The sequence below is a fragment of the Benincasa hispida genome, chromosome 7 (assembly GCF_009727055.1).
Source record: "Benincasa hispida cultivar B227 chromosome 7, ASM972705v1, whole genome shotgun sequence".
NCBI lineage: Eukaryota > Viridiplantae > Streptophyta > Magnoliopsida > Cucurbitales > Cucurbitaceae > Benincasa > Benincasa hispida.
Genome location: NC_052355.1, coordinates 26,471,951 through 26,486,752, shown reverse-complemented (window position 1 = coordinate 26,486,752; position 14,802 = coordinate 26,471,951). Strand labels below are relative to the sequence as shown.

At 29.7% G+C, this 14,802-nt stretch overlaps 1 protein-coding gene across 1 annotated transcript; it reads left to right on the top strand.

The window, feature by feature from the left end:
- The first annotated feature begins 5,588 nt into the window (after positions 1–5,588).
- LOC120081746 (transcription repressor OFP13-like) lies at positions 5,589–6,665 on the top strand. The gene has a single exon (XM_039036860.1). The coding sequence runs from the start codon at positions 5,721–5,723 to the stop codon at positions 6,531–6,533; it is 813 nt and encodes a 270-aa protein (XP_038892788.1). The 5' UTR covers positions 5,589–5,720; the 3' UTR covers positions 6,534–6,665.
- The last annotated feature ends 8,137 nt before the right edge of the window (positions 6,666–14,802 follow it).

Below are 14,802 nucleotides of genomic sequence, written 5' to 3'. Positions count from 1 at the left end.
CTTGCTTTTAAAAAAAACAATTAGGTTGGTTGTACAAAATTGTATCGAGATTGATCTTCTTAAATTATGCCATTGATTTGACACTTTCAAACTCAAAATAAATTCGAACAGAAAACAGGCATGGTTGATTCGACGATAAGGAAGCATTCTTGTGGTTCCACCAAACAGCATTGCAGATTTTAACATGTTCTTCCCACCACTGCCTCATCTCCATCAAGGAAGCAAAGTGGGGTTTTAAAAATCAAACCATCTCAGGGTCCAATGTGATGAAATTGAATCTTTGCCTAATTTTGCAACTAGTTTTGAATGATTGTATAAAGTTTATTCTTGAATTCAAACAGTTTAGAAATGGACAAAAAGAATAGTGGTTTAAGTATCATAATCTGTTGGATTAGTTGAATGAAGCTTCATGGCTATGGAGAGTCAATGATGAACATGTGCAGTCATGGATAATTTTTATTATTATTATTATTTTTGGATGAATATCATAATCAAGGGAGACAAACCAGCTCATTTGTGCACCTACTTTCTAATTGATACACACAAAAACCTACAAACCGCCTTAATTTTGAGATTTGTACAACTTCAAAGTCTCTTTATAGAGACATGTACCCGTTAAATTATTGGCAGAAAAACCTAACCACCCAATATGTTATATTTATTGTATATTATCTTTGTACATATATGTAGAGAGAATTTACGACCCTACATATATATATATATTGCATAAGTCATGCTAAAAAAATGCATGCAAATATGGTAAAAAGTAAATTATTTGAAGATAAGTCAAACTCAATTGGTATAGTATTTATAACTTTGAAATCAGTGATTCAATTTTCTTCTCTCATATATTGTTAAGAAAAAAAAAGTGATTACGACTTTGTAATGTGATACTTTTGCTTTAAGTAATTATGTTCCTAAACTATTTAATCCAAATTTCAAGTTTTTCCTTGCTAAGTACTAAAACATATTTTGTTTTATATGAAATTCTTTAAGATGATTGATCATGTCTGTCTGATGAGCTAAAATTTTTAATTAGAACAATAAAAAGATGGTTGTAGTAATTTTTTTTTATTATGAAGTAAAAATAATGTATGCTTACAGAAAACAAAAAGAATTTAATTATTTGAAACAAATTGACAATAAATGCACATGAAGTTTTCCAATAAAAAGAAAACATATCAGGTCAAATCACAGCCATTGAAACAATGAGTTTCACCAACATTGCTATGACATTTTTTTTGTCTCTGTTCCTATACAAAATTGGCTCCACAAATGCTGTTTTTTAATTGATGTCATTCTCCATCATGTTGTTTAGCTAATACAAATATATATATATATATATATATATATATATATATATATATATATATATATTAAAAAATTCAATAAGTGGTGTATATTTGAATAGAAAAGAAAAACATGTCCACATAGATTCTAGAGTGAGTGTACGTGTGTGTGTGGCCGAACATGCGTACGTGTGTCTTTAAAACGACGATAATCTTCAACGTTGAGGGCGAAATGAGCATATATAGTTCAACCAGTATAGTGTATGTATCATCAACTTCATGATTAGAGGTTCGAATCCATAAATATTAGGTGGACTTTAAAAAAAGATTCCTCACCTTTGTTCTTATTTTTCTTTTTTTTTTAGTAAATACTTATTTAAAAAATTATTTTAAATGGTAAAACTGTTGAAAATATTTTTTAATATAACAAAATATCATAGTCTATCAGTGATAGACATTATCTATCAATGATAGATGACGGTAGTGTATCAATATCCATCACCGATAGACAACTATATTATTTTGATTCGTTTTACAATATTGGAAAACAACCCTACTTATTTCCCACATTTACACCATTTACACCTAGATTCGCAATTCATTGGCATATTATTTTACTCTATAGAAAATATAGCTGATAATGAATTGAATTAATATTTAAAAAATTTTTAGTTAAATGATACAAAAATTTTCCTATAAATGTGATCCTCATGGCTGCGAATAATTTTAATTTTACTTTATTTTAAAGACATCCAAGGGACCCATCCACATGGGATATATAGATATAAGGTACATATATATTATTGTTAACATTTTCCATGTACAAATCTTAATAAAAAAAAATATCAGTTTTGGTTTATTGACCTTTTAAATAAAAAGTCTTAGGGAATTAAAAAAAAAGTTAATTGCAAACCAAAAAAGATTGTGCTTTTAGCATTTTTGGAAGGTTTAAAAAAAATCTTCCAAAAGTTTGCTCAAATCATTAGCCAACCTGCTTCCTTTTGGTTATAAAAATTATATATTTCCAATTTTAAATGTAATTGGTCAACTACCCCACTTTAAAATGATTTTTTTTTTTTTTTTTTACCAAGGCCAGAAATAAATCTAATTTTTTTTAGAATAGACAATATTATTATACAACAACAAGAGAATCCCACAGTCCAGATCAAGACATTAAAGCAACAAAACATAAGTAAAGACAAGACAACAAAACCAAATTAAAGCCAACAGGACCAGAACAAAACCAACACAAAAACGCAAACTAGCAAACCACTAGGAGAAAGGTAGAGAAAAGAACCCAAAACCACACAAACTAAGTGCTACAGCAAAACAGAGAACATCGTGAAGTTCAAAAAGAAAAAACATCCATACACACACTAGATAAAATCAAAAAGGTCAATCTACCAAGAAGTAGCACGAGCATGAACCGTAGAGACCATAAGGTGAACTAGAGTAGACACCAACCTCAGTCGACCTCAGTCGACCTCTATATAGTCGCCGCTCATGTAATATATGGAAGCACACCAGAAAACACGGAACAACTTACTATGCACCCTCTTATCCGACCCCACTCGACACAACCAACTCAACTCTAAATCTAATTTTCAACCTACTTAATTCAACAATATTAATTCACAATTATAACAATTAATGGATAGTATTAAAAAAAAAAAATTGATGTTCCACCAATAAATGTAAAATTTTTAACCGTATTTTATTCCTTAACTTTTTTTTGTTTTTTTTTTTTAATGCATGTCTATTTAATTTATAAGCTTTAAAAATATTAAAAAAATCTCTTACATATATTCAAAGCTTTTAAAGATTAATTATTCCGTCAGATGTTAATTAATTTTAAAAAAACTAATCTATTGATTAGAAATAAATTTTATTTGTGTGTATAGTAGGTCTATAAAATTTTAAAAATATATGGTAAATTGGATAAAGACCAATTATAATAAAATAAAAAATTTAGAGATTTATTACACACAAAATTAAAAGAATATTAGAAATTTTTGAAATTCATTGTCAAATAAATACAAACTTAAAAGTTCAAAAAATAAACTTATAATTTAAAGAGAACTAATATATGTGTATGTATGTATATGTATAGGGAAATTTTTCCTACTAAGATTGTGTGAAAATTTTCATACTATTTTTATATATTGTACGTAACATCAACATACTTTTAAAAATAGGGTGAAACCCGATACAAATATTTATAAACGTAAATTTATAGTATGAATATAGTAAGTATAGTACTACGAGAGTACTAGAAAATTTTCTAGATATATACATGCGTATATAAATATATATAGAGTAACCAATGGAAAATGGTAATAAAGTAGCAATAAATGTAGTTGCTAAATTTGAAAAAGAGAGAAGTTTTTTTTTTAAGGAAAAGGCATGTAAGTGTCATAAATTAAAAATGAGAAGCCCATCTTTTGAGGTCCCAATCAAAATCTCTCCTCATTAAATAATATTTGAACAAAATACAAAAGTTATTTTGAGTATTTTGTGCATGATTCCACCATCCCTCATTAAACAATTCACATGAACTTTGCCCTTTCTTTGTGGTCATACCCTACTTGTGTGTGTTTTTTTCTTCATTTTTTCCCCCAATCATACCCTACTTGTGCTTTTCATTTTCCCTTTTCTCAAGTTTTCTTTAGATTAATGTTAGATGTTCATGATTTAATTCGAGAAATTGATTTGTAAATCTATCTTAAACAGAAATGAAAACATGTATTTTTAGTTACTACTTAATTGAAACATAACGTGATTGTTCTTATCGAATGTTCACTTATTTCTTAAAGAATAAAATAAAAATTGTTCTTCTATAAAAAAGATCTAGATACTAATTTAGCATTACGTAAAGATATCTAATACTATAATGTTTACTACTAAGAAAGTGTTAGTATAAAAAGTTATCATATTTTGTTTTTGTAGAACACTATGATCACAAAGTTCCTTAAATTCTAAACTTTAAGGTGAGACTTTTAGAAAAAGAAAAAGTTCTTTGAAAAATTTAAAAAAAAAAAAAGAAAGAAAAAAAGAAAAAGTTGATAAAGATTTTTTTTTTTTTTGAATAGATATGTTCATAATTTTATTTGTATTTGAGTTGTCCCTTCCCATTTGGGTCACAATATAACTCTATTCACTTGCCTTTCTCTAAGTGGGAATCAGTTGACACACACACTATTTCTAATTAACATATACATTCTCTTGTCATTTCCCCAACCAATCCTTTTCATACTATTGTGCATCTTTACCCTCTCTCTCTTGTTTACTTCTCTTAGCCAATTCCTTTTTTTCTTTAATGCCTAATTCATAAAATATGTTCTTTTTTCCAAAAAAAAAAAAAAAAAAAAAAAAAACTTGTTAATGTTGGAAAAAATGATTTAAAGTTAATCTTGGAGTAAACTAGCGATATATGTTTAGATTTCTATGTCCTTTAAAAGTGAAAATTCATTCCTATGGTTTGAAAAAACATACAAGATCATCCGATCATTGCAATGGGTAGAACGTTTAATAATAAAATACATAACATTTTTAAAGAATCGTAAATAGAGCAAATTTTATCGCTAATGAACTCCTATCAACGATATAGTCTATGACCATAGACTATGAGAACTAAAGCTAAATTTTGTTATATCTACAAATTCTTTTACATTTTTCTATATATGTTAGTATTTTGAATCTTAATGTTATATTTGTAACTGTTTATTTAATAAATTATAAGGATCATATATAAGACTTTCATATCAAACCCTAAGTACAAAATTATAACTTTTTACGACCATAATACTTAATTATAACTTCCTCAGATCAAATTAATAATTTATTAAAAATAAAAAAATTTTAAAAAATTAATTATCATTATGATTAATATTTTAGCCAATAAGAATTTAGCTCAACTGATATAATATTCATACTATCGATCTCAAAGTTTGAGGTTTGATTCTCCTACCCCACACTTTAATTACAATACCTTTCAATTTTTTTTAAAAAATATCCATCAATATTAACATTTAAGCTTCGGTTACTAATAACTCAATTAGTCGAGTTCTTTTTAATTCTTGTGAGGATATAAACTTTCAATCCTTGACTTAAATTAAATTAAAAACGGATGAGTTAGAGTTAATATGATTAGAGTTGAAAATAAATTAAAATATTAAATAGAAAGTTAGAGAGAGAGAGAGAGAGTAGATTGAGATTTGAAAAAGTGAAAGGACTGTTAAATTCAGTTAGGAAGGAAGGAGAGAGAGAGAGCATTAAATTGAGCATTAAATTGTCGAAACCTACAAATTAATTACACACACGAAATCCCTCACCAATCTCATCTTCTTCCTTTTCTTTCCCCTTTCCTTTATATCCCAAAGTCCGCCATTAAAACTCCACCTTCAACCTTCAACCTTCAACCTTCAACCTTCAATGGCGAACACCAAGAAGAAGCATCTCATGAAGTTCCCTTCCATTTTCAAATCCAGACTACCAGCACAGCCATGGGAATGGGATTGGCCTTCTTGTAAGCATCCCAAAACTCTCTCATTCCGCGCTCAAAACGACCTCGTTTTCAAGACCGTCAACTCCATCTTCTTCGACCAACCCTTCGAAACCACCACCACCACTCCTGATTATTCTTCACTTTACACCAACTCCTCCGAATCCGCCTCTGTAACCAACTCCACGGCGGCGACGGAGTCCCAAGAAGAATCACTCGAAACGGTGGTCCGCGGCGCTAGATCGGAGAGGCTCTTCTTTGAACCGGATCATACGAGCTCGATACTCGAGAAATCGAAGCCGATCGAGTCGTCGATTGAATCGGAACCGAGGTTAGTGTTTAAAGAGAGCTTGATTGTGTCGATTGAATCGGAGAATCCGTATGAGGATTTCAGGAAATCGATGGGGGAAATGGTGGAGAGCCTTGGAGTTAAGGATTGGGATGGATTGGAAGAGCTTTTGGGATGGTATTTGAAGGCTAATTGGAAGAACAATCATCGGTTCATCATTGGAGCTTTTGTTGATTTACTGATCCATATTCTTCTTGCTTCTTCTTCTTCTTCATCATCATCTTCTTCATCTTCTTCTTCGCTGTGTTCTAATTCAGAATCTAACTATTACACATGCACTGAATCTTCATCTTCTTCTTGTTCTTGTGCATCGTCTTTGAGATTGCTGGATCGATCTTCCATTGGAAAGGAGCTTCATGAGGAAGAAGATGATCATATCACAGAAACTCTGTAGAATTTCAGATTTCTTCCTCACTTTTGTTCTTTTTTGAGGGGTTTTATATTTTCCCCCTCTTTTTTTTTGTATTGTAAATACAATATTGATATTATATCTATATATAATATATATGAGCTTTTTTCCCCTCTATTTTGAAATAGATCATATGAATATGAACTTAATTAAGGATAAATTCAACTATAATTCAAACTTTAAATGTTAACTAATTACTTGTATATAGTATTTGAAGTGAAAAATGCGTTTGATGAGATTCTTGTTTTAGTGAAACATTTTGTAATGTCTCTTTCTCGTCTTGTCCTCGTGATAGCAATCACGCTGTTCATTGTGTATGTAGTTAATTATGTTTTTTTTAAGATTTTTTTTTAAATTGTTTCTTCCACCTTATAAGATTTTAGGAAAAGTTAGGTCATTAATTTTTTGTTAGCTAGATTTATAATGTTTTTATCGCTTACCTTTTGTTTCCGTTGTCCCCTTGAATTTGGTTTTGTATGGAAAAAAAATCATAATACATCTCTAAATTTAGTTCGTGAACATATTTGTTTCATTTCTATATTTTAGAAGGTTTATAATAGATCTCAATTTTGTTGATTTAATGTTTAGTGTCATACTATATCATTTAGAAATTACATGGTGAACTAATTTTGAATAATTTTAGGCTTTCTCTTAAAAAAAAAAAAAACTTTGACAAGTTATCTTAAATTAATGTAAAGACCTATTAAATACATAAAAAGTTGTTTTTCTTTCTTTTCTTCTAGCATAAAAAATGAAATTATAAAAACATACAAACAGATCTAAGAACATTCATGATGAACAAAAACCTCTATTCAAGGGGTGGTTTTAAGCAAAGTTTGTGTTGCATTAGTTCGGCAGGATTGACAAACCCATTATTTATTTATATATATTTTAAAGAGGGAACAAGATAATAGCAAATGTGACAAAAAAAAAAAAAAAAAAAACTACGACATAAGAAAAGGCCCTCACACAAGAGGAGTGTCTGTCCAAAGAGCTTAATAGGCCTAGTCCGAATTGGAACCTCCTCGATCCAAATGGCCAATGAAGAGGTGATTCCAGCATGATTTACAAGTGAGTGACCGATTATATTTTTCTCTCCAAAAATATAGATAATGTTCTTCGCTCCCACCTATAATAGTTTTATTTTTCCAAGACTAAATCATAAACAATCTTGGAATCGTTCTCTACAAAGACTTGGGTGAGTCCCAAAATCCAAAGACATTTCGAATAAATTTTGACATCCCTTTTAATGCTAGATCACATGGATGATGGTTTATAGGTTATGAAATCATATTGAACAATCTAAATGATGCATCTCCGAGAGGTTGGCTAGAGTTAGAAGAACACTCAGACAAGCTTACCATAAGTTTTTGTTGGAATGTTTAAAATCTAAAGATTCTTCTATAATCATGTTATCTTTCGACTAATAGATTAAAAAATCCATCGAGACTCTATTTGAATGAGTTTATACCTACACTTTTACTTAATAAAAATCCACAAACTAATTAAAAGCACAAATTACCATTTACCAATAATATTTTGATTATTACCTTATATGTTAACTATAAATTGGATTAATGTAAATTAAACTTGACAATTATAAATAAATAAATAAATAACTTGTGGATTCAAGATGTTATGGCCCAACACCGACTAGAATTCTAAAAGGTCCACTTATGATGGGCTTCTAATTTTTTTCGGCCCGTTGGATGCACCACTTTCTATGAGAAACATCCGTGACCATTGGATTTTATTAATTTATTTAGGGCTTTCTACCAATTTAAATTATATTTTTTCCATGAATAGCCAAACATGTCACAATATTACATACAAATCAAGTCCAAAAATTCATGATAGCCCATTCATTTCTAATCTTTTTATTAAAAAAATTTTTGAAAATCATGTGCTAGTTTTTTTCCAAAATTTTCAAAACCCATCACGAAAGAAAAATTTCAATTAAATTTAAGTGATTTTATTTCTTCCCTAATCTGTCTTATAATTTTTTCTCTCTTTAAATTTTGATTTTTGACTTAAAATTCAAAAGCTTCAAATTCAATACATTGCATTTAATAAATAATTATAATACCAAATCTTGGATTTCATCTATGTTTCGTTTCTTTTATATATAACAGGTTTATTTCAAATATCTACGATGTTATTTCAAATATACTTCGAACAACTATAGATTTATGGTTGTTATATAATATATACCCTATATTATAATTTTGATCTCATTTCTATATTCCACTTATTTTATCACATCTATCCATGTATATTTAGTCATTTACAAATATACACCCCATATTATATAATAGTAATGCTAGAATAAATTGTAAATTTCATCCTTAAAGTTTGGTAATTATTGTAATTTTCAATTGGAGTTAGTTACTTTATTTAAAGAAATTTCATAGCAGGTGAATAATTTTGGGAACATGACCACACTAACATATTCCTGAGATTTAAGAATATATAACATATTTGTTAACTAATAAAATAAGAAACAATTAAATTAAAAGCACTCATTAATGTTATATATTTGTAAGTAATGATTAAAAAAAATATATTAAGAAAACTCTCTAGATAATTATAGGGTCCTTTTTAAATATAAAAAATATTTAAAAATGTTTACATTTTATAGTAAAAAGTTCAAAAAGTATAAAACACTTTTGGAATTTTTTGTTATAAAATGTAAATTTTTTTGAAATTTTTTTATTTATAAAAATTTCTCTAATTTTTAATATTAAATTCATTTTATTTTTCTTTAATTTTTTTAATTATAAGATACAACAAAAATTATTAAATAAGAGGAAGAATATACTATAAAATTAAAATTGTCCAAAAAAATATGTAGAAATCTAATTATGAAATACCGATTAAGTTTAAGTTATTTATGATATATCGCTAATGAGGTAGGTTGATTGTATAAATTCTGTTGGAATTCAAATTTAAAGCCTAAAACTTAAATACGAATAATTCTTATTTTCTCAATTCTATCCTTTTCATTATTTTTGCATAAAATTTCTTACTTTAGCAGTTTTCTTTACATCAATATTTCATAAATGATTTGACCAAACTGTAATTTCTTAAAATTTTATTTCATAAATGATGGATAAAAAATTAAGGGAAAAAAAACTTTTTTAGTTTCTGAGTTTTGAAAAATAGGTTTAAATGATCCCTAAGTTCATATGTATTATTTACTACTATTTTGTTATTATTTTAATTATGAAATGATATTTTAAAAATAAAATAAAATAAACTAAAATTTCTCTCCCATCTCCCTATTGAGATTGATGTCCTAAATCTCTCTTATACTTTCATAGTTTGTAAACTTTGTATAACCAAATAGTTATTATTAAAATAATTGATAATTGTTATTTTATGAGCATACACTAAATTCAATAAACGAGGATCCTAGGTTATTTTATGTAATTTAAACATGTATGTGAGACATACAGGTGGATTTTGTTTAAATGATAACCTAAATAGTCTGTAGTAGATAAATAAGGTTGGGTATCTTATCCTAGTGACACTACGATTACGACCCGCTTTGTAGATGTTACAAGTGTTGTAAAGTGCTACAAATGATCTGATCCCGATCATTCATGTGGAGATATATGAGCGAAGGTATCCTATACAAAGAGTTTGTATAAGACCGGACCACAAAATGACTAGTCTCATTATATAATGCCGTTAATAGTAGAGACTTACATTTCACCAGGATGACCAAATGTGACATGACCTGAATCCTTAGTGAGTTGTGAACTTCTACCTATGAAGGCTGTCCTTTAATTTACATGGGTGAGATTGGCCAGATCGCCGACTCAATATGCCTACCATTTTGGGGATTCATCTGATTGGGGAGCTGGGAACACAACTATATAAGACGAAATTCACTCGTTCCCTAATGTCGGGGTAAGTAGATAAATTGCTCCCTTAAGGGCTGATTCCAGGACTTGAACAATGTGGCCACTGAAGGATCCCTAACGGGAGGGAAGCATAAGCAGAAGCAAGATCGACCCAAATCCTCCATTTTTCATTGAATATAAATTTTACAGTAAACAAGAAACAAGATATGCATTTAACTAGAAATTACAGCATGCTAATAAAAGGTTTTTGAAACCTTACCTTTGAAGATTTTTCTTCAAGAATTCTCTCGAACAGCACACAAACGACTTGAAGACTTTCTTAAAAAAAAAAAAAAAAACTTCAAACAAGTTCGACCACGACCACAAAGACTTCCTCGATATTCTCAGGGTGAGAACCCAAGAGTAGTGGACTCTGACTATTTTGGATTAAGAAGAAATTTTGTAGAGAGGAGAAAAGAGATTTGGAAATTGTTCAACAACAATTTCATAACCCATAACTCTTCTGTCTCTTTTCTCTTGCTCAATCGATCAACTACTACCAAAGAAGAAGAAACTTTTTCTTTTTCTACATGACAAAAATAACAACCACCCACTTACGTGGGTGGAGAGAAAAGGAGGTGAAAGGAGTTGTAATTCTCTCCCTTATTATTAAAATAATCATTAACATAGATATAAATATGATAACTAACTTATCATGTTATATATATATATATATATTAAACTATATGTTATACCAAATATAACATATAACCTATAGTTGTAATATTGTATCACATACAATATAAACTAGTTTCTTTTCTCTCTTAAATGACATTTAATATAAATCACATTTATATTAAATTTAACAACTATGAACCAATTCATAGAAACTATATTTGAATCTTATTCTAATGTTTATTTCCTCTTACTAAAGTTATAATGTATCAAATACATTATAATAATTATATCACATATAATTAAAACAACTTAATTATATCATATATAATTAAATTCCTCTATTAGTTTGAACCATTCAAATTAATCCAAAAACTGATTCTCAATTAATCCTATTGAGCTACCAAGGGGACCTCATGAACCTGTAGCTTGAAGTTCCAATGGTACATGAATAATTAATTAAACTCTTTAATTAAATTATTCACCATCTGTTAACTGTCAGACACTCCACTGAAGACCGACAGCTGCACTCTTCGCACTACAGATATATTTCTGTGTCCATTGGATATAACCAATCAACAGTACGATAACCCTTCACAAATTGCTCCTAAGTACAACTAGGCCAAAAATACCATTTTGCCTCTGTAGTTACATTTAACTCATTAAGTACCACCGATCCCTCTAATGAACAATAGATCATAGTCTAACTATGATTAAACCCCTCTTGGGCCAGGAGAGGGTGTGGCAGCACATTGTTCAAGATTTGAAATCAGCCCTTAAGGGACCAATTTATCTACTTACCTTTACTTCGGGGAAAGAGTGAATTCCATCTTGTGTAACTGTGTTCCTAGCTTCTCAATCAGACGAATCCCCAAAATGGTAGGCTTGTTGAGTTGATGATTTGACCACTCTCACCCATACAAATCAGAAGATCGTCCTCATAGGCAGTAGTTCACAACTCACTCAGGATTCAGGTCATGTTACCTATGGTCATCCTGGTGAAATGTAAGTCTCTAATGAGACTAATTATTTTGTGGTTCGGTCTTATACAAACTCCTTTGTATAGAATATCCCCGCTCACATATCTATACATGAATGATCAGGATCAGATCATTTGTAGCACTTTACAACAATTGTAACACCTACAAAACGGGCCATACTCGTAGTATCACCAGGATAAGGTACCCAACCTTATCCATCTACTACAGACCATTTAGGTTATCACTTAAACATGATCCACCCGTATGTCTCTACATACATGTTTAAGTTACAAAGATAACCTTAGATGTTAGTTTATTAGTTTGTGGCTAATGCAAATAAAATATCATATATTTTATAGACAATGAATTTGAATAAAATATCATATATTTTATTAAATACACAATGAGTTTGTTCAATAATATTTACAAATTATAGGACCCTACGAGATTTAGGGCATTAACCCCAACAGCCACACCCTCTCTTGGATCGAGAGGGATTTAGTCATAGTTGGACTATAATTTATTGTTCATTAGAGAGATCAGTGGTACGTAAGGAGTTAGATGTAACTATAGGGGGAAAATAGTAATTTTGGCCAAACTATACTTACGAGCAATTTGTGAAGGGTCATCACCCTGTTGACTGGTTATATCCAATGGACACATAAATATATATGTAGTGAGAAGAGTGCAATTGTCGGTCTTTAGTGGAGTGACCGACAGTTAATAGATGTTAAATAATTTAATTAAAGGAGTTTAATTAATTATTCAAGTACCATTGAACTTTCAATCTACAGGTTCATAAGATCCTCTATGTAGCTCAATAGGATTATTGAGAATTAATTTTGGATTAATTTGAATTATTTAAATTAATTGAGAAAATTAATTATATATGATATAATTAATATAATATATTTGATATATTATAATCTAAAGTTGATTTTGAAAGGAATTAAATATTTGAATATGATTCATATGATTAAATTTAGTATAAGTGTGATTTATATTACATACCATGAATGATTGAGAGAAATTAAAACTATAGGTTATGTGTTATATTTGGTATAACATATAGTTATATATACATATAATAACTAGTTAGTGTATATATAGATATAGATATTAAATTTAATTTAATTTTGAATTAAATTAATTGAGGAAATTATTCTAGTTTTTCTCTATATTAATCGTGTGGCCAAAAAGAATGGGAGGAAGTTTTAACGATGGTCTTTCTCTTCTTCACGAGAAAAAAAAGAGCATAGAAGAGAATGTCTTTCTGTGATTCACTGTAATCTACCAAGAACACACAGAGAAGAAAAAAGTTTTCTTCTTCCTCTCTTGAAATCCCCTCTCTCTTCCCAAAAAGATAGTAGAGCCCACACCTCCTACTTATTCTCAATCCTTAAGGAGAATACAGGAGGTTCACTTGTGGTGGTGGCCACTTGATTTTGTTATGTTTGAGATTTCTATACGAGAAGAGTTCGTGACTGGATCGAGGGAATAGTGAAGACATTTTGGCTTCAAAGGTATGTGTTACTTTTTCCCTAATTCATTCTCCTTAGCATGCTGTAAAATTGTCTGTATAATTGCATATTTTATGTTATGTAATTTGAATTTTGTGAAAAACAGAAAAGTTGGGATCGATCTCGCTTCCGCTGCGGACTTCACAGTTTCCTTCAATCCCAATCCCATTCCTTTTCCATCTTCATCTTCCTTCCCCCCTTCTCTTCCTAGGAACAAGATTCACAAAAATGGAGCAAAACTCTTGTCTAGACTAGACACTTCAATCTCTTTCCTCTGTTGGATGTTTTGTGGGGACGGCGAAAGAAATGGCTTCTTGAAGAAGCTTGGGCATGAAACCAAAGATTACATTTGTCGAGGATCTTACTTGGCTTGAGCATGGGCTCATGCTTCTTGGCCAAGACTTCAAAAAGGCTTGCCAAGATATACACTCAAGCATTTTCATTTGTCCATGTCCAACGCTCATATGCCTCATGAATGTTTCGATGAGAATTTTGAGCAGGAAAAAGAGGACAATCCTCCATAAGGACAAATCTCAGATCATCGACGATTAATATTGTGTTGATTGTGTTTTTGCATGTTGCGTAAATTTTGCTGGTAAGTTTGTCGGCAGAGAGTAAGCTTAGTGTTATGGAAGTCATAATGAATTTGCTGAAACATACAATTTATTTATATTAGTATTCAAGCATTACCCATTTGGAAAAACCAATCAAATTTAGCAAAATAAATTTAATGCACCCTATGTGACATTTATTTTGCAATGATGTTTCAGTAAGGTATGGTAAAAGCTACCGTAGGGTGATCAAGTACCCCTTCACTAAAATGAGACCATCTCAACCAATATACAGAACAACTTCTTGTTACTGTAAATATCAATCACCATTGTTCGGTCCAGAAACTATTAACTGGCTTAACATTTTCTTGTAAGTGTGTTGGGTTTTATGTCCTAAAAACTCGCAGTTTGTAAAATAATAAACATCTTTTATAATCAATATACTTGTTATTGATTTCATAAATTGTATGAAAGTCTAAATCCAATAAACTAATACCCATGACTATTGTATCGGTACTTGAACTTTATGTGAGACATAAGAGTGGATCGGGTTCGAGTAAATAGTCAAAATGATCTATGGTACATGAATGAGGTTGGGTACTTTATTTTGGTAACACCATTGGATGCGGCCTACTCTATAGTTATTACAAAGAGTTGTAAAGTGCTACATACGATGTGATCCT

Bases quoted from the DNA above. Each gene is read 5' to 3' on its own strand.
- LOC120081746 (XM_039036860.1), top strand. From the start codon at position 5,721: ATGGCGAACACCAAGAAGAAGCATCTCATGAAGTTCCCTTCCATTTTC.